General features: G+C 31.5%; 1 protein-coding gene across 1 annotated transcript in view; it reads left to right on the top strand.

Moving 5' to 3' along the window:
• The window catches only part of GABRG1 (gamma-aminobutyric acid type A receptor subunit gamma1), a 69,654-nt gene extending 52,620 nt beyond the window's left edge, over window positions 1-17,034 (top strand). The window contains exons 5-9 of the mRNA XM_061191349.1: window positions 368-450; window positions 3,675-3,812; window positions 3,939-4,091; window positions 8,452-8,663; window positions 16,765-17,034. Of these exons, the coding sequence (XP_061047332.1) occupies window positions 368-450; window positions 3,675-3,812; window positions 3,939-4,091; window positions 8,452-8,663; window positions 16,765-17,034 (856 nt within the window). The remainder of the gene's footprint in view (window positions 1-367; window positions 451-3,674; window positions 3,813-3,938; window positions 4,092-8,451; window positions 8,664-16,764) is intronic.
• The last annotated feature ends 601 nt before the right edge of the window (window positions 17,035-17,635 follow it).

Raw genomic sequence — 17,635 nt, 5'->3', positions numbered from 1 at the left:
TATGGTCAAAAGAAAAAAATTCACCATACTTAACCAGGTACACTCTGTTAATCTGCATGTGTGTGCACGTATATGTGTTTGTTGAGATCCTGAAGTATGAATTTTTAACTGTAAACACAGAGATCATACTTGGGCTAATTATGAGGCATCTTAGTTGGCTGGAGAGAAAAATGTCAGAATTTTCTTATTCATTTATGAATGTTATTATATTACTACTTAAGACTTTGAGACTTCAGAATTATTATTATTTTCTAGTGTATCACAGTCCATTATTGTAGGCCAAAATCATGTTTAAAAATTAGACAAAAGATTTTTAATGCCTGAAATTATTTCTCATTATTTAATATTTATTTTTCCATCTAAATAGATTGACAATTAATGCAGAATGTTACCTTCAGCTTCATAACTTTCCTATGGATGAACATTCATGTCCATTGGAATTTTCAAGTTGTAAGTGATAAAATACTTGATTTTTCATAGAATTTTATAGCCTCTGGTCTTGTTTATTTAAAAATGTAAAATAAAATGAGATAAACTACAATTTATACAATTTTCAGAAGTGTGGACTATGTTTAACTGTCTTAGATAAAATTACAAATGACATATTTGTTTCTGGCTTTAAATTAAAAAGTGGCAATAAATCCATAGTAAATATATATATTTTATCATTCTTTACAAATCTTAGTTATATCCATGTCCTTTTCTTATTTTGATTAAATAAGGGACTACTGAAGATAGATTTGTATTCAGATGTTTTTACACTGCCATGAATAAAAAGTTGATTCGAATTTTATTCATCTTCCTAGAGGTCAGATTTAACTTTATTACATTGTACTTTAAAATATATTTAATTGGTCTGGTGAAGAACATTTACTATATGAGTAGCAAATATTTGAGAAAACTTTAATAAAGTTGGAAAAACCAAGGTATAAATAAATTTATTTTATTCAAAAGAATGAATGAAACACAGAGAAATGATTAGAGAGAAATAATTTAGATACAAACACTTAGTATTTTGTTGCAAAGAAATAGTTATAATCTTTCTATACCAATATCAGTTTTGTTTTATATTTACGAACATATTTATCTTCACATATATCTTTATAAAAATATTTTTCTACATAATATTAATTGAGCAAGTCTTGAAAACCCATAAAATGACTTTAAAAATATTGCTTATGTCTATGAATTGTATAATGCTTTTTCCTTTTTTAAAATTCAATTTTTTTCAGATATCACATTCTAGAATTTATTCACAGTAGATTATAAGTATTTATAAGTATTATCCTGCTTCTTCACTTTAAAAATTCCCATATATCTCTTGCTGTCATTTATTAAGGATTTTCTTGACTTTCTTAATAATTTTAATCTCACTAAAATGTCCTTTTTAATTCATAGTCTCATCTCTCACTGCTCTGATTTTCTAACATTGACTTCTCGATGAATAAAAGAGCCAAATAACAACAAAGACTTGATTAAAAGGAACATTCAAGGACTAGTTGATACGCAAATATTTAAAGATGTAGCAATTACTGTATTCTCCTCTAGATATCATGCCTGAATTCTTGGTGTGATATCTCTTTAGCTTTGATTGTCATTATTGGGAATATCCTATCCCTGTTAGTGCAATTGGGTGTTACTGACATAAATATAATAATCATAGCTATCTTTTTTCAGGCACTCTGTAGGGGTCCAGTAGAGGATACAGCCTTCTGCATCTAATATTTCACAAAAAAATGTATTTGGAAGATTTCATTATGGCTCCCATTTTACAAGTCAACATCGTGAGATTTAGAGTGGTTAAGTAACTAGCTCCGTATTTCTATTTGTGCCCACATTCCTATATATTATGATTATACTCTATTACTTCTACAATTCTAATGAAAAAGAATGGGAAATATGGAAAAACAAGATGTTAAACCTTTAGAACAAGAGAGAGAAGATGGAGAAAAGAAAGAGGAAACACATCCTTACACAGGCCAACAAAGATGAGAGCAATTTCATTGCATGGCTGATTAGGGGATCCTGGTGGGAAATGATACTCTGTTTTGGAACTTATTAAAGTTGATAGTGAATTTCATTCTGGTAATATGGTAGATTAACCTTTGTGTCTAAAACAATTTAAAACATTTTATTATTAAAATCGTCTCAAAAACCTTTAAGTGATCACTAGGAAAGAATTTTCAGCCACAAAAGTTCACATTAAAAGTTGAAACCAGAAAGGTAAGAAGGTTTGTAGCCTGAGGACATTTGCCAAAAAAAGATAAAATTGAGCTTCGATTTTGACAGCCTTGTGGATTGGAAATGTAGTAAAACATGATCGCTACATACATCTGAGTTACAAAAGCCTGGACACTTAAAGTAACAAGAAGGAGCGCCCCCTCCCCCATACACACACACATGCACATACAAACACTAAGGTCTAAAAGGAAAGTTGTCTCTTCAATCAGCATACCAGGGTGAATTAACTCCTTGAGAGGATTTAACCACAAGCCAAGCCCCACATGGATTTTCCCAAATTTCCTTCGCTTGGTCCAAAAAACCCTTGTGGATTTCCAGGAAGTGTAGCAGAAACAAAATCATATCCTTTTTAAAAGAATGCACTTCCATTCTAGACAGCTGCAGAGAAGGCAAAGGCATTTTCAACATAAATAACAAAGGTCTAGTATCCAGAATATACATAAGAATTCAGATAAAGAAAGATTAAAAGGAAAAACCAATAAAATAATGGGCAATTGACAAGCAGTTATCCAAAGAAGAAACCGAAGAATCTAATAAATACATGAGAATTTTTCTAGGTTTTACTCATAATCAGGAAAAAAGTGAAATAAAGTACACTCTACAGTGAAAATAAAGAAGACTGTCCAAATAAACTTTAATGAGAATATAGATCCACATGTATTTTCATACTCTGGTTGGTGAGAGATGAGTATAGTATACTCTCTATGGAAAAAAAGATTGACGTTGTTTCATAAAGTGGCAAGTATATGTAAACCACGACCCAGCTACTCCATACCTAGGTATATATACCAGAGAAACTTGTGCATATACATGTTTTGTGAGACATGTACAATAACATAACTAACAGCAGTGTTAGTAATAGCCAACAGAAAAGATTACAAGTGTGGACACAGTAAAATGGATAAATAAATTTTAGTACATCTTTACAATAGAACAAATTTACTACTACTACATAAAACAGCATGGATGACTATTACAAATATGATATTAAAAGAAGTAAGATATAAAATAATGCATCCAGTATATTAACAATCAAGCAGAGTTCAAAAAGAAACTAGACTAAGCTATATATTTCAGAATTGCCTATCAAAAAATCTATAACCAAAAAAACAAGGGGAGGATTATCACAGAAATCAGGTTAGTGGTTACCTGTGGTCGGGAGGGGAAATACTATATTGGAGTGGACACATGGTTTTTCCCAAGGCTAGCAAGATTTTATTTCTTGATTTAAATGGAGTCAACATGGATTATCATTATTTAATCATTAAGATTATTGCTTAAACTATACTCATAAATTTTATGCAGTATTTTTTCTATATTTGACATATAATAAAAATGAGAAAGAATTTCAAAAGAATTTGTCTTTGGATGTTTGTACTGCAACAGTAACAGATTTGGATCTGCTAATGTATATAATTTTAATTTTTACCTAGATGGATACCCTAAAAATGAAATTGAGTATAAGTGGAAAAAGCCTTCTGTAGAAGTGGCTGATCCTAAATACTGGAGATTATATCAATTTGCATTTGTAGGGTTACGGAACACAACTGAAGTCTCTCACACAATCTCTGGTAAGAAGGAAATACAAATCAGTGATTAATGTTAGCATCAGTGGCATTTGTATTTAAATCTATGGTTTGGAATCCTATACTTACATGTATTTTATAGCCAAAATAAAACATATTTTTTTCTTCCAGGAGACTATATTATCATGACAATTTTTTTTGACCTGAGCAGACGAATGGGATATTTTACTATTCAGACCTACATTCCATGTATTCTGACAGTTGTTCTTTCTTGGGTGTCTTTTTGGATCAATAAAGATGCAGTACCTGCAAGAACATCACTGGGTATGACATGTAATATATGCTATAGTGTCATAGGACTTTTAGCAACATTTTAATGTGATAAAAGTTTACAGTTTAATATGTTAGAAATATTCCTCTAACTGCAGTCTGACAAAAATGGACAGATACTCTAGTGCAATATGATGTTGAAATGAATATATGAAACAAGTAGGAAATAGAATTGTAAAGAGCTTGAAATCTCAGAAATGTTTTTAATAGAGGTCAAGGGAAGAATAAAAACTAAGTAAGAATTAATGCATGAAAATCATACATAATCCCTGAATCTTAAATGTGATCAATATTTTCAATCACTTTTTATCAAGATTTTATTTTTTAGCCAAATCACTAATAGCCAGTATTTATTGACTGGTGTGTGTTTAGAAAGCTTTGAAATCCCCTTCTCTTACAATGGTGCTAATGAACAGTCAACGGTTCCACAGGGCAGGTGCTGAAAAGAACAAGAAGTTTCCAGGCTTCTGTGATCTATAAAATGTGTAATTAGTCTGTGAATATTTTTGAGAGTTGCCTGTACAATAACACTGATGAAAAGGGTAATTTGTAATTCATACTTGATAAAATAGACTTTTCATTTTTTCTTTAGCAATATGTTGCAATAAAGTCATAAGAAAATGTGTCTAATTATTATACATTTGTTTAAAAGAAAATGATAACCTAAATTTATGTATTGATATACAAAGATGAATTATTGATTAATTGATTAATTCCCAACATCAGTATAAGATATGAATCTCACTACTGATAATTGTGTCCTAAAAACATAAAGAAAGTTGGGACAGTTTCTAGTTTCAACAATAAAGTGGTTTTCATGTGGTTTCTATGGTAGCTGGTGACTAACTCCATTTAGTAAATATAGTAAAATGCAAATTACATAAAAGCAGCAAGATAAAACCTGAAGTACCTAGTTCTAGACTTGGAAATTCAACTCCTTGGGAATCTAAATAGAGGTGTAGATATAGCTAGGGGACAAAATGCACTCATATCTAAGTTTTGTTTCCTACAATTATTTCAAATTATTTTATGTTCCAAGGTAATCAAATAACTTTAGTTTTTTTGTATGCTTCTCTGAGTATAACAAATATTATATTTTGTTCTTAAATATTATTCTTATATTTTTTCCCAAAGAAAATTTGGATGGATTATTTCTACCATTAGGGTTATATGAAGCCAAAAGCCTATGCCATAGTGTCATGAAAGAGAATAGCCAATAGTGGAATTGTGTTTTTACATGAATTCATATTTTTAATATTACCACATCAACTATAAAGATAAGCCATAGCCAGATCTAATTTAAAGAATATCTCTTACAACTGTGGACCCTATGTAGTTGGAGGATCAAGGATTTTTTTTTAAGTGTACATACATACATCCATAAATACATCATTGAAGGACAATTTCCTGAGCTCATTTATTCAAGATTGTATTTTAACAAACATTTATCAAATGCTTTATGTGAAATAGGCAGCATTCTAGGTGCTGTAGTGTTAACAGTGAACAAATTGTGATGTGCTCATGTTCATGTTAAAACATAAAACATTTATGTTTTAGTGGGGTGTACAGGTAATGTACACATATAAGAAGCATACAATAAAATGTCAGTGAGTATTAAAGGCTATGAAGAAAAAGTAAAATAAATGGCTAGAGAATGGCAGGGGATGTGGGTGAATATACTGTTTGTTATGTTATCTTGTGGAGTCAGACTAGACCTCTTTGAGGAGGTGGCAGAGACCTAATGAAGTGTGGGAGCTAGCCTGGTGGATATCTGGTAGAAAGATAGTCCAGACAGGGAGAACCACAAGCTTCTGAAGTGGAATCTTCCTTGCCATCCATGCTTGAGGTTCAGAAAGAAGACAACTGAGTCTAGAGGTGACTGAGTAGTGGTAGAAAACAATATTGGAGAGGCAGCCGGTAGTTAGATCATATGTTTTAGTAGGTCATTTTAAGGGCATTGGGTTTTATTCCCAATGTAATGGGAGACTATTGTAAGATTTTGGGCAGAGGAAGCCACCGGGGAAATACCAATGAATCTGCTACGTATTTTAAATGTTTTCTTAATTTCATGAACTCAGAGATATTTTAATAGGAAATCCACCATATTATTTTTAAGCTAAACTCTGTGATAATAATTACTAAATTAAAGAAATGAATGTGTAGAAGCTAAGTTCTGCTATAGTTTTCCTTAATTTATGCAATAGAAATGTAATAGTATTTTAGTAAAGTGAAATTTAATTCCATCATTGATAATGAAACCAAAGAACACATTGGCCTTAAGATTTTTTTTCTACTTGGGATGGGACATCTTTATGGAAGCCAGGAGTACCTTGGGAAAGCTACCTTCATCTGACTATGGGAATGTTATGATTTAATAAGTTATAAAATATATAGTGCACAAATCAAGGAAGAGAGAAGACTGGTAGTCACTGAAATTATTTCGTACTTACCATATGAAAAGCCTTTAAATATAATTTTGGCTTAAAAATAATTGAAGCAAAAACTGTCAGGAATAATGGGAGAAATACACAAATCTGCAATAATAATTGAACATTATAATACTCTTTCTCTTTCATTGATAGAATAACTACATGGAAAAATCAATTAAGATGTAGAAAATTTGAATGAAATTATCAAACTTAACCTGATTGATATTTATAAAACACTGCACCTAACTACAGAATACACAATATGTTCAAATGCATATGGAACATCAACCAAGATCTCAATAACATTCAAAAGACTAAAACTTTCCAGAGGATATTTTCTAACCAAAATGAAAGTAAATTAAAAATGAATAAAAATAACACAGATTAATAATGGCCTCATTTATTTGAAAAAAATTTTAAATGACCTTTAGATAATTCTTGGGTTAAAGAAAAATCAAAAAGGAAATTAGAAAATATTTCAAACTTAATTTTAATAAGAATTTAACATATAAATATTTGTAAGATGCAGCTAAAGCATTGCTTAGAAGGGAAATTTTAAATACTAGTATTAGAAAGGAAGAAAGATTTTACATCTACTTTAAAAAATAAGTAAATACCTTTTATGTAAATATATTATATAGAATTTATTACATTACTGTGCCCGTTTTTTAGATGAGAGGCACAGAGGAGTTAAGAAACTTCCCTGAGGTCACAGAGTTAAGAGTGGGAACATCAGAATTTGAACCTAATTTGCCTCCATGACTTCCAATTCATTATACGTGTATCATCTTTAATTTTTTCAATCCTAAGCAATAAAAATAAAAAGATGGGCATGTGAAAGGAATTATTATTAAGGCATGTTTCACTGTAGACATGAGGGAAAGAGGTGGCTGTTGCCTTCACCATACCAAAGAGGCACTTTCTATTTTTTCAACCCAGATGTTGCCACTTTATAAATAATTGACCAAATTAAGATACATTTGGCATTATATTTAGTACTTTTTGGAGAGAAAACAATCCCACTAATGGTGCCTTCTTTCATGAGGCAAAGAATGAGAATTAAGGCAGTTTAGATCAGAAGAGATATAACATGTGCAGCTGTGAGTTAGGGGGCCTAAAATCAGCAGTGGTAAGAACCACAAGAAGGCCATGGATAAAGAGAAACAGATGCCGCCAAAGATACATACACAGGGCTGGGGCCCAGGCGGGTATCCTAATTTTATGCGTTGACTTCTTCAAAACATGAAGATTTACTCTGTCCTTTTCAAGTATTCCCTTGATATCATTTTGCCTGTATTCTTTACCGAGATGAAAAAAATAGGTCTAATTCAAGTTATAAAAAAAAAAATTCTAGAGTAGTTTGGATTACTTTTAACTGTGTGTGGCAGGAAACTTCAAATCACTGTAGATTCAATTGGGTAGAGGTTTAAAATGGCTTCTGGTGCTCTGGCTATTGTATTCCAGCAAAATGCAATTAGGAAGAGGGAAAGAAGGGCATTTCCTATCTTTCTAATGACATCTTCTGGTAGTTGTTTACACCCTTGACAATTCTTCTTGGCTAGATTTCAGCCTGTGGCCACACATAGCTAAAAGAAGCTGGCAAATAAATTTGTACTTTCAGGCAGGCGCAGACTAGCTAAAAATTGGATAGTCTATTGTTATGGAGGAAGGGAAGAATAGGTATGGGGAGTCAACTACCTGCGGTCTGGAGAATTTAGATGATTAGAACTCACAGAGACACAAAGAACACATTGAACACAATGTAGCTATGGTTACCAGAATTTTTTTTTTTCTGTAAATCACAAGTAATTATATGCTTTTTTTCCCATTGTTTATTTCTGCTCACAGTATTGCCAAATCGGATGGAAGAATAAAAATGGTCTAAGTCATTTTTCATCATTTATTTTTCTTCCCTCCCTCCACAGGTATCACCACAGTTCTGACTATGACAACTTTGAGTACAATTGCCAGGAAGTCCTTACCTAAGGTTTCTTATGTGACTGCGATGGATCTCTTTGTTTCTGTTTGTTTCATTTTTGTTTTTGCAGCTTTGATGGAGTATGGTACCTTGCATTATTTTACCAGCAACAAAAAAGTTAAGACTACTAGAGAAAGAAAGCTAAAAAATAAGGCCTCGGTATGTTAAAAAAAAAAAATCTCTATTTTATAAGCAACAATTTACTGTTAGAGATACTCTTTTGGGTTCTCATGTTATACTTTCTTAGACTGATATGGTTGCTAGTGGTACCTTGACAAAAGATTAAAAAAATATTAAGATGAAACTGGAGTACCTAACATTGCCCACCAGCAAAAGTATTCTTTTATTTTTCCCTAGAAAAGACTTTTGGATCACCTTTGTAAAGAGTGGTTATTATGCTGTGAAATTTTCCACAAGTAGTAAATTCTTTGTACCTAAAAACTATTTAAACTCTCTCTTTCAATCTATTTTTGTGATAGGATTTGGACTTCTTACATTGGTACCCCACAAAATTAACTTAATTTTTAGAGATAAAGATCTCTCTTTAATGTCAGTATTCAGCTGTGTTTGAAAGACATAGCTTTCTATGTCATAGAAAAGATATCTGTTTGGCTTTTGTATATTTGTACTCACTTACTCCCCCTTCCTAAGCATATATCTACCTTAACTTATATCACATCAAGTTGATAAATTAGAATTAACTCTACTGATTCTAAAATACTTAAGTATTGGATGATTAACTATAATTTCTTTTTATAATGGCAATTATAACAACCTTAAAGTAATATGTAACACTGAGTATTCCAGGAACTCCTTTATATGCATAATTTCATTTATGTTCATAGGCACCTTATATATACAAGTTCAGTAATTTGCACAAGGACAAACTTAGGAAGTGAAGGATCCAAGACTCAAACCCAGGTCTTTTATGGTGACAGAGGTCAAGCTTGTAATCCTTCCTTTATGTTGCCTGTTTTCATAGGACTCAGAAAAGTAAACATCTTTTTCTCCAATATTAACAAAAAAGACACTTCATTGCTAATTCCAATAAATGTTTTTAAAGCAGATTTTTTCCAAAATACCAATATACTTGAGAACTATATAAAACAGTTATGCATGAGTGGCAAGCTTGTAAACCTACCATAGCATGTACATAATGAGGCATGGGATTTTTCATGTTATGTCCTAAATTTGTAAGTTCTAGGATTCAATGCTTTTTCTCCCTTCTCCCATTTTTCATTAGTTTCCTTATAAAACTTTACCATACTTTTAAATTATATTTTACTTTTTACGTTATACTCCAAGGACCAAAGCCTTGTGTATTTGGTTCCAGATTCCCACAATATCCCAAGGAAGGAGAGCACATTGTTGGTGGTACACATTTCAGAACTTACATGGTAGAATTAACATGTGACTCTCTCAACTTGACATGATTTTAGCTTATCCATAGGATTTATTATGGCCTCTGAGTGGACAAAGCATCAGGGGGCAATGATTTCAACTTTAAAATGCATTTGCTAATTTTTTAGGTAAAGAAAAACACAGGTTTTCTACTATCTTCCTTTAATCCAAGCCAAACATCCTCTCTGGATTTTCCATTTCATCATTTACTCATCCACAGCTATGCTTGATTACTACCTTGACAATTTTATTTTTGGAAATTGTGAATGAAAATGTTTAGAATAAAAATAATTAACATTATAAGCTAGACAATGTACAATCTCAAATGGATTCTAGAATTTCTTTCTAAGAATATGTAATATAGGTACTAATATTATCTAAGGCTACTCAACCAATAAGTGGCTACTGTAGGAATACAGATAATCAGTTTGACTCCAGATCATGTGCTCTCAACCACATTACCAGATGTCTCATTTACTCAGGAAGCTGAAACATTGGAGTACAAGCTTTAAAATTATGATGTTCATTTAATCATTCATTCATCAAATATTAATTAAGGACACCCATGTTCTAGGCACTGTTCTAGAATAGTTATTTAGGAAAAAAATGTCTGTATGTTGAGTATTTAAAACTTAGCACCAAACCCAAGAAGCAAAATATTAAAGATGAAAAATTAAGGAATAAAAAATAAATGAGAGCTTTGAAGCATTAAATTGCAAATATCAAAAGTTAAATTGATATGTAATTGACTACCTAAGTAAGAAAAATATTTTTAGAGCCGTCCAAAATAAAATTCTATAGTAGTTTCTTTCTGTTCAGTTATGTGTTTCATGAGCTTTTCCAATACAAAATGACACTTTAAGTGAAAAATTGGATCAGTAATCAAATCTGACTCCCTGCCTAGTTCAGTGTTTAGCCATATGGTCTTGCCAATCAGGTAAATCAGAGCACACTTTTATGAAGAATAGGTAGCTCTGCTTGCTGTTGTCTCAAAATATTCTATTTAAGGGCTTTGTGGAATCTGTGTTTTTCTTCTGTTCCAGCCAGGAGGATCAAATGCAAGCTTAGACCCAGAAATCTTGCAGCATCTTGCCTTTATACCTGTTTTAATTGTTTGTGAGTTTATCTTCGTTCTCTCTCTCTCTCTCTCTCTCTCTATCTGTCCTTCCATTTGCCCACTTTATTTTATAGGCCCAAAATTCTGAGTTTTTTAAAATCCAGCATTTCCCTTTTCTTCACCAAATTATTTATGGCAATAGGCCAGGACCAAAGATCTTGCCTAGAGTCACTGAAAAGTCAACATGTCTGTTTTTAAAAGAAACTAAAATCCCCTTCTTGACATCTCTTTGACTGCTTAGCTGAGAATCCCAGAAAACTCCAATTTATTTTACTCAGGAAGAGATGATATTTGAACACAATAGATTTTTAGCTTCAATGACCCCTCTAAGAAAAACATAAATTAATAAAGATGCTTTCTACCTTACTCTCCACATGATATATTGGACCTTTTCTTTCTTTCTCTTTCTTGCTCTCTCTCTCCACCTCCCTTCCTCCCTCCCTTCGTCTCTCCCTCCCTCCTTCCTTCCTTCCTTCTTTCCATTATCCCTTTCTTCCTTCTATCCTTTACTTGTGTCCATATTTCTTTATTTCTTTCTCCTTTATTTTTTATTGTGAATGTCAGTGACATTTTGACTTGGTCCATATTACCATCCAATATATTTTATTGGGTTTTTATTTCTACTCATTAAGAATATGATTCAGGTGTGTTTGTATCAATACCTATTTTCAAGAGAATCTAGTAAGTTAACTATGTTGAAGTATAGAATCAAGATCCTTATGAAACATGTAAAGATCTCAGAAAAGCAATGGTAGTAAACCAGCTAACTAAAGAGTAGTTCTTGTTGAAACTCAAATAGCCCATTGTTGATAAAGAAAATCTCAGAAAACCATGTTATACCTACATCAGGAGCCTGATCTACCCATTTGAGGTAGAACTTATTTGTAATCTCTCAATTGGTTAAAATGTTAAATGAAGGAAGTTTATTTCACCAGCCACGAACAAGGCACTATGAAGAGAATAACGACAGAATGTGTTCTCTGCTTTCAGGGGTCTTTGAATCTAGTTGTGGAAAAATACATTAGAAGTGTAAATGTAAGATAATAAAGTACAGTACAAATAACAGTCCAATATAAAAGTCAAAAGTAGACAAAGACACTATAAGGAAGTAGCAGTTAGGTGACTGGTTTCAAATACCTTTTCGGCAGCAAAATATTTTCTATGATAGATATAAGTTAAGAATATTTAAAGACGTTCTTATTGAAATAGAGATAGGTACCACAAAGTCCGAACTAAGTGGCCTGTCCTATGCACAGAGGAAATCTTGAGACATCATGTAATATGGTCTGTGAAGCACTAACAAGTACATAGTGTTGAGAAGAGGCTATGTCATTGTGAGCCAACAGTGCAGTGGGTGGCCTTTTTTATTTCATTGTAAATAATTTATTCAAAATGTATGTAAACTAACTCTTCCAAAGAGAATTTGATAGAGAAAATTACAAAGAAAGCATGGCATCATTGAAGTAGTTCTTTAAAGAATAAGTTGCAGTTTTCCGGAAAACAAATTATCAAGAATATTTAAGAGAGAAGGAACCATGTAAACCAAGTTGAGGCATACATACAAGAATAAAAAGTAGATTTGTATATTTCTCAGGCTTTTCATCTAATACAATAGCCACTAGCCATATGCTAGGTTGATTTAAATTAATTAAAATCAACCAAAATTCAAAATTTAGTATCTTAGTAGCATTAGTCACATTTCAAGTGCTTAATAGCTACATGTAACTAGTGGCTACCATACTGAACAATACTGATACAGAACACTTCAAGCATTGCAAAAACGTCTATTGGACAGTACTATAGAAAATAGGCATCTTAGGAAAGAAAATACACAAGTTGAGGATAGAAAAGTGGTTTGTTGCCGAGACGTGGAAAGGCTCCAGTACCATGTTAAGAAATTTCCATTTGGCACTGTCAGCACTGATAAGCCATGCATGTTTTTAAGCAAGATGGCATATTTGCTTCTATGTTCTTGAAAGATAATTATAAGTAGCATGGAGTATATACTTGAATGGCAAAAGAAACAAGGAGATAAAGACTATTGCAGTAGTTCAATAAGTCATATATTACTGAGAGTGGAACTAGGGTATTGGAGTGGAAATAATGTGTGGAAGGTTTTGTTTTTTGTTTCTTGTTTGTTTGTTTGTTTTTGCCCACAATACCCAACCATAACCTTTTCTTCACACACAAAAAAAATATCGTATTTTCAGCCAGTGCGTATCTATATGAATAAACATTCTTCTACCTTTCAGAGCACAAAAATAATGAAAAGATAAATCAATACACAGTTTCACAAATTATAAACCTTCTTTCCTGTAATGGTAATTGGCAAAGCTCCTAGGAAGGATTATTTGATATTGGTGAAATGTGAAATACAGTAAGAAGTTTACTTGTGCATGGTTGAAACAAATGAACAAATCAAACAGTATCTAAATGTACAAGTGAGAATACAGTTCTCTGCTTCACAGCCTTGGTCCCAACCCTCAGAATTTTTTTTTTTTTTTGACTTTCTATTTTTTACTTTCCTCTGATAATTATTTCCATTAACTTCTAATTCTTGGAGTACCAAAACTGACAACTCAGAATCACCAAAATCCACCTCATGTCTATTTTTAAACATTGATGTAGATTTTGTAATTTTTGAAATTCTGACTGATAAATAACTGGGATTTTGTGAAAGTTGATTGGAGAAAATCTGTGCTTAGTTTGGCATTCTCATGTGCCACTTTTTGAATGAGAAATGAATAGTGATATTAGTCAATATTTCATAGTATCAATAACATGACCTAATAATGTTTGCTAATCATATTGCTAATACTTAAATATTATTAATTGTATTAGTATATGATCTAAATAGTTATTATTTTATTGGTCTTGGTGCTTACATTATATTTTGTATATTTAACTACACGATTAATCTATAAGTAAGAGTATTTAATATATAACCAGACACATATGTATCTTTAATAGTGAGAATGGGATGGATTTCTCAAAATGTTAAGTTCAGCTATTCTTAGTGACTTTTTTAAATAACCAAAAAATGGCATATTCTCAAAACTACATCATTTGAAGTAAAAGGAAATTCTATTCAACTGTGTTGTTTCTTTTTATGTCATTTAAATGGATCTATTTTATTTTTTCAATGTTTGCTATTTGGGGGGCAGCAGGATTTTTATTTGAGAAATTGTAAGGTGGGTTTTGCTGTTGTACTTCAGATAAATAAGGCATATAATGTTTATATTCTTCCGATTAATTTTTCAGTGGTTTCCAAGGTCACAAATCTATGTGTCGAAAATATTTTATTTTACTGATACTGTGTCAGCTCTTTGGCTATTTTTCTCAATACATATAAAATTCATTCCTAGTCACATTCATCATTCAATAAAGCGTAGTTTCTTTCAATTTATGAATTAGTGGCGTTTTGGGGGAGGCAGCAGGAAACTAGAAAATTGTCAATTTAAATTGTCACTGCAATAAGAAGCTCTCCATGATTTTGACCACCAGGGATTGGTCCATGTTTTAAATGAACCATTTGCAGTTTTTCTCCATTTTTGTGCACTTTAATGTTTAATCATACCTCTCATGCACAATTGATATCTTCTAACAAACACACCATCTTCCCATTTATGGCAGTTCTGAATGATATATGGAACGTGTTTTATGCCATATAACCTTGAAATTGCGGACTAACAAACTTGCATTTTAACCACTTTTCACTCTGGTTAACGTTGGAACATATGTTATTTAAGTAACAAGAAAATGAATACCAATTTGCCTCATTTTTATACATAAGTTTAGTGCTCCACTAAAATTTAGGAGTGTAGTCGAGTATCTCCAAGTGTCAATCTCAAAAGATCTGTCATTAACATTTAATAATATACTGCCTCTGTTTTTCATGATATATCTAGGCAAGTGAAGTCATGCATTTGTGTTTAGGGCATTGCTTCTTATCTTCAGGCTGCACATTTTGTTCCTAATATGGATGTTATGACTTGTGTGATGGTTTTATCTTTTTAAAATATCACTAAATGTGATTATTTGCTTCTCTTTGCATCTACTGAATGTTTAATATGTAGTGGGTCAGATTCTATGTTTCTTTTTAGGAATGAAATGGGTTTGAATATAGGTCCAAATTTTTAAAAATTATCATTTTTTGTGTTTAATTTTTTAAATCTTTCTCATACAATGTTTAACTTTCATGGCTTTGAGATTTATTTATTTCAAAATTTAGGATGAAAAAATTTTATAAACATTTTCATTAGAATTTAAAATCAGGATAAAACAATTGTTATAATCTCAGCATTGTATTCAGTGTTTACATAATGACACCACTGATTATAATAAATTGTGAGATTCACATTTTAAAATAATCCCTGAAATATGTGGAAGTCCTGAGAGATGAAGAGTTACTAAAACGGCAATCTTCACTCATATTTTACTTGCCATTTTATTCAAGCGTTCATTAATGTATTTTTTTCCAGGAACATTTTTGATGAGGTCCAAGTTTTTGTTGTTGTTATTATTGCTTGTTTTAGCACATATTTTGTAGTCAATTATGATATATCCTCTCCAGGAATCAACAGTAGCAATGACAATTACAACACTATTATCAATTGGCAAGGGAATACTTGCTATGTTTCAAATATTTCGTTTGGTGTTTTATGTATATCATCTCATTTAATCATCAAACAGATCTATGTATTGTTATTGTGGCTTTGGTATGGCAAAAGACACAGACGCAAAAGAGCAGTGACATTTCCTGTTCAAAGTTACAGGACTCTACTGGGCAGAGCTGGAATTTCAGCCTAAGTGATTGCTTTAATATTCCACAATATCCTGACTCCAAAGTGATTGCTCCAAAGTGATTGTTCCAAAGTGTTGGCTTTAATATTCCACAGTATCCTGGCCATGCTCAATTTTTTATATTTTTAAAAATTCTTCTTCTTATTTAAGTATTATTCAGAACATGATATCATCAAGAGTTAGTTTGATATGTGTCCCAAAAAATCTTGGTAAAAATAATAACTATTACTACTGGGCAAGACAAAGCACGGATCATTTTACATGTTATGAAGTTTATTCATCACAACCATCACAAAAATTAGGTGGTAATATAATTTCAGCTGGATAGCTGGAATGAGCAGAATTTTGGTAGAATTAGCAGAATTTTGAATACCAGTTGTTCCCCAACCTGAATTTTTACCTCCTGAACATTCTATCACCCAAATATGATGCTTTGTGCCTATCCACAACTCCAGACCTCATATCTTTTTCATTCATTCATAGCTCCTCAAAGTTTTCTGCTTTATCAGAATGTCATCTTTACTATTTGTTCTCATTATTACTAAAATAAAGTACAGAATATAACCATAGCAAACCAACACATGTTTATAGCATTGTAAATGATTTACTGTAAAATATCATAGAAAAATATAGTTTATTCTCATTTTAGAATTAGATGCATGGTTAACAATAACTCAGTAGAACAACTTTCTAAAGGTATAAAATATATTTAATTTCGAGTGTTTTTTCCCCTGCAAAATCTTTGGAATGTAAAATAATATTTTTATGTGCTACAAGGTAAATTATAATCTAAAAACATGTTAGAATTGGGTATTCATTTGATTTTTGGAAAATAAGATTATTTTTACTGCGTGTCAGTCTCTCAGAGTTTGCCTTGAGGGGACAAATTGATCTTTTTTATGATTTTTTTTCTCAAAGCTCATTTATTATTTTACTCAGATGTCCTCTGGACTCCATCCAGGATCTACTCTCATTCCAATGAATAGCCTCTCTCTGCCGCAAGGAGAAGATGATTATGGGTACCAGTGTTTGGAGGGCAAAGATTGTGCCAGCTTCTTCTGTTGCTTCGAAGACTGCAGAACAGGATCATGGAGGGAAGGGAGGATACATATACGCGTTGCCAAAATTGATTCCTATTCTCGAATATTTTTCCCAACAGCTTTTGCCCTGTTCAATCTGGTTTACTGGGTTGGCTATCTTTACTTATAAATTCTACTTACTAGGCAAAACTCATAAGAAGTCTGACTAAATCCAATATAATCGACTGTCCTTCAATAACATGAAGTTTAAATTTAAAATGCAGAGAAACCAATGGTTAAAATGTGAATAGTTATTTTAACTATTTTACAGCTTTCTTAGGTAAATAAAGTAGCAGCTTTCAGATTAATATACATAAATTTATGTAAAACAGATTAGTTGCAAAATTCAGTATATTAAAATAGTATTATATATTTGTACTTTAATTTTCTTTATTTTTACATATATCCTATTATGATTTTGAATTTATAAGTTCTGTGATTCATATTTCAAAGATGGAATAATTTTAATATATATTTTATTTAAACATAACCTATCATTTGTAATGGTAGCTTAATCTAATGCCTAATATTTATGTAATATGTTTTTGCCTAGAAAATATTGTTAATTTGATTTTTTTTTTTTCTTTTTATTTTTATGCTCTGTTTGGAATAGAGCTAGTTGAAAACATATGAAACTTATGAAACATATGAAAACAATGATTTCATTGGATTGACTTCCAAGAAACTTTACTCCCAAAAAGAAATTAATTTATTTTTAATTTTTTTATTAT

The sequence above is a fragment of the Eubalaena glacialis genome, chromosome 5 (assembly GCF_028564815.1).
Source record: "Eubalaena glacialis isolate mEubGla1 chromosome 5, mEubGla1.1.hap2.+ XY, whole genome shotgun sequence".
Lineage (NCBI taxonomy): Eukaryota > Metazoa > Chordata > Mammalia > Artiodactyla > Balaenidae > Eubalaena > Eubalaena glacialis.
Note: the sequence above shows the minus strand (reverse complement) of the source record. Positions and strands in the feature narration are given on the sequence as shown.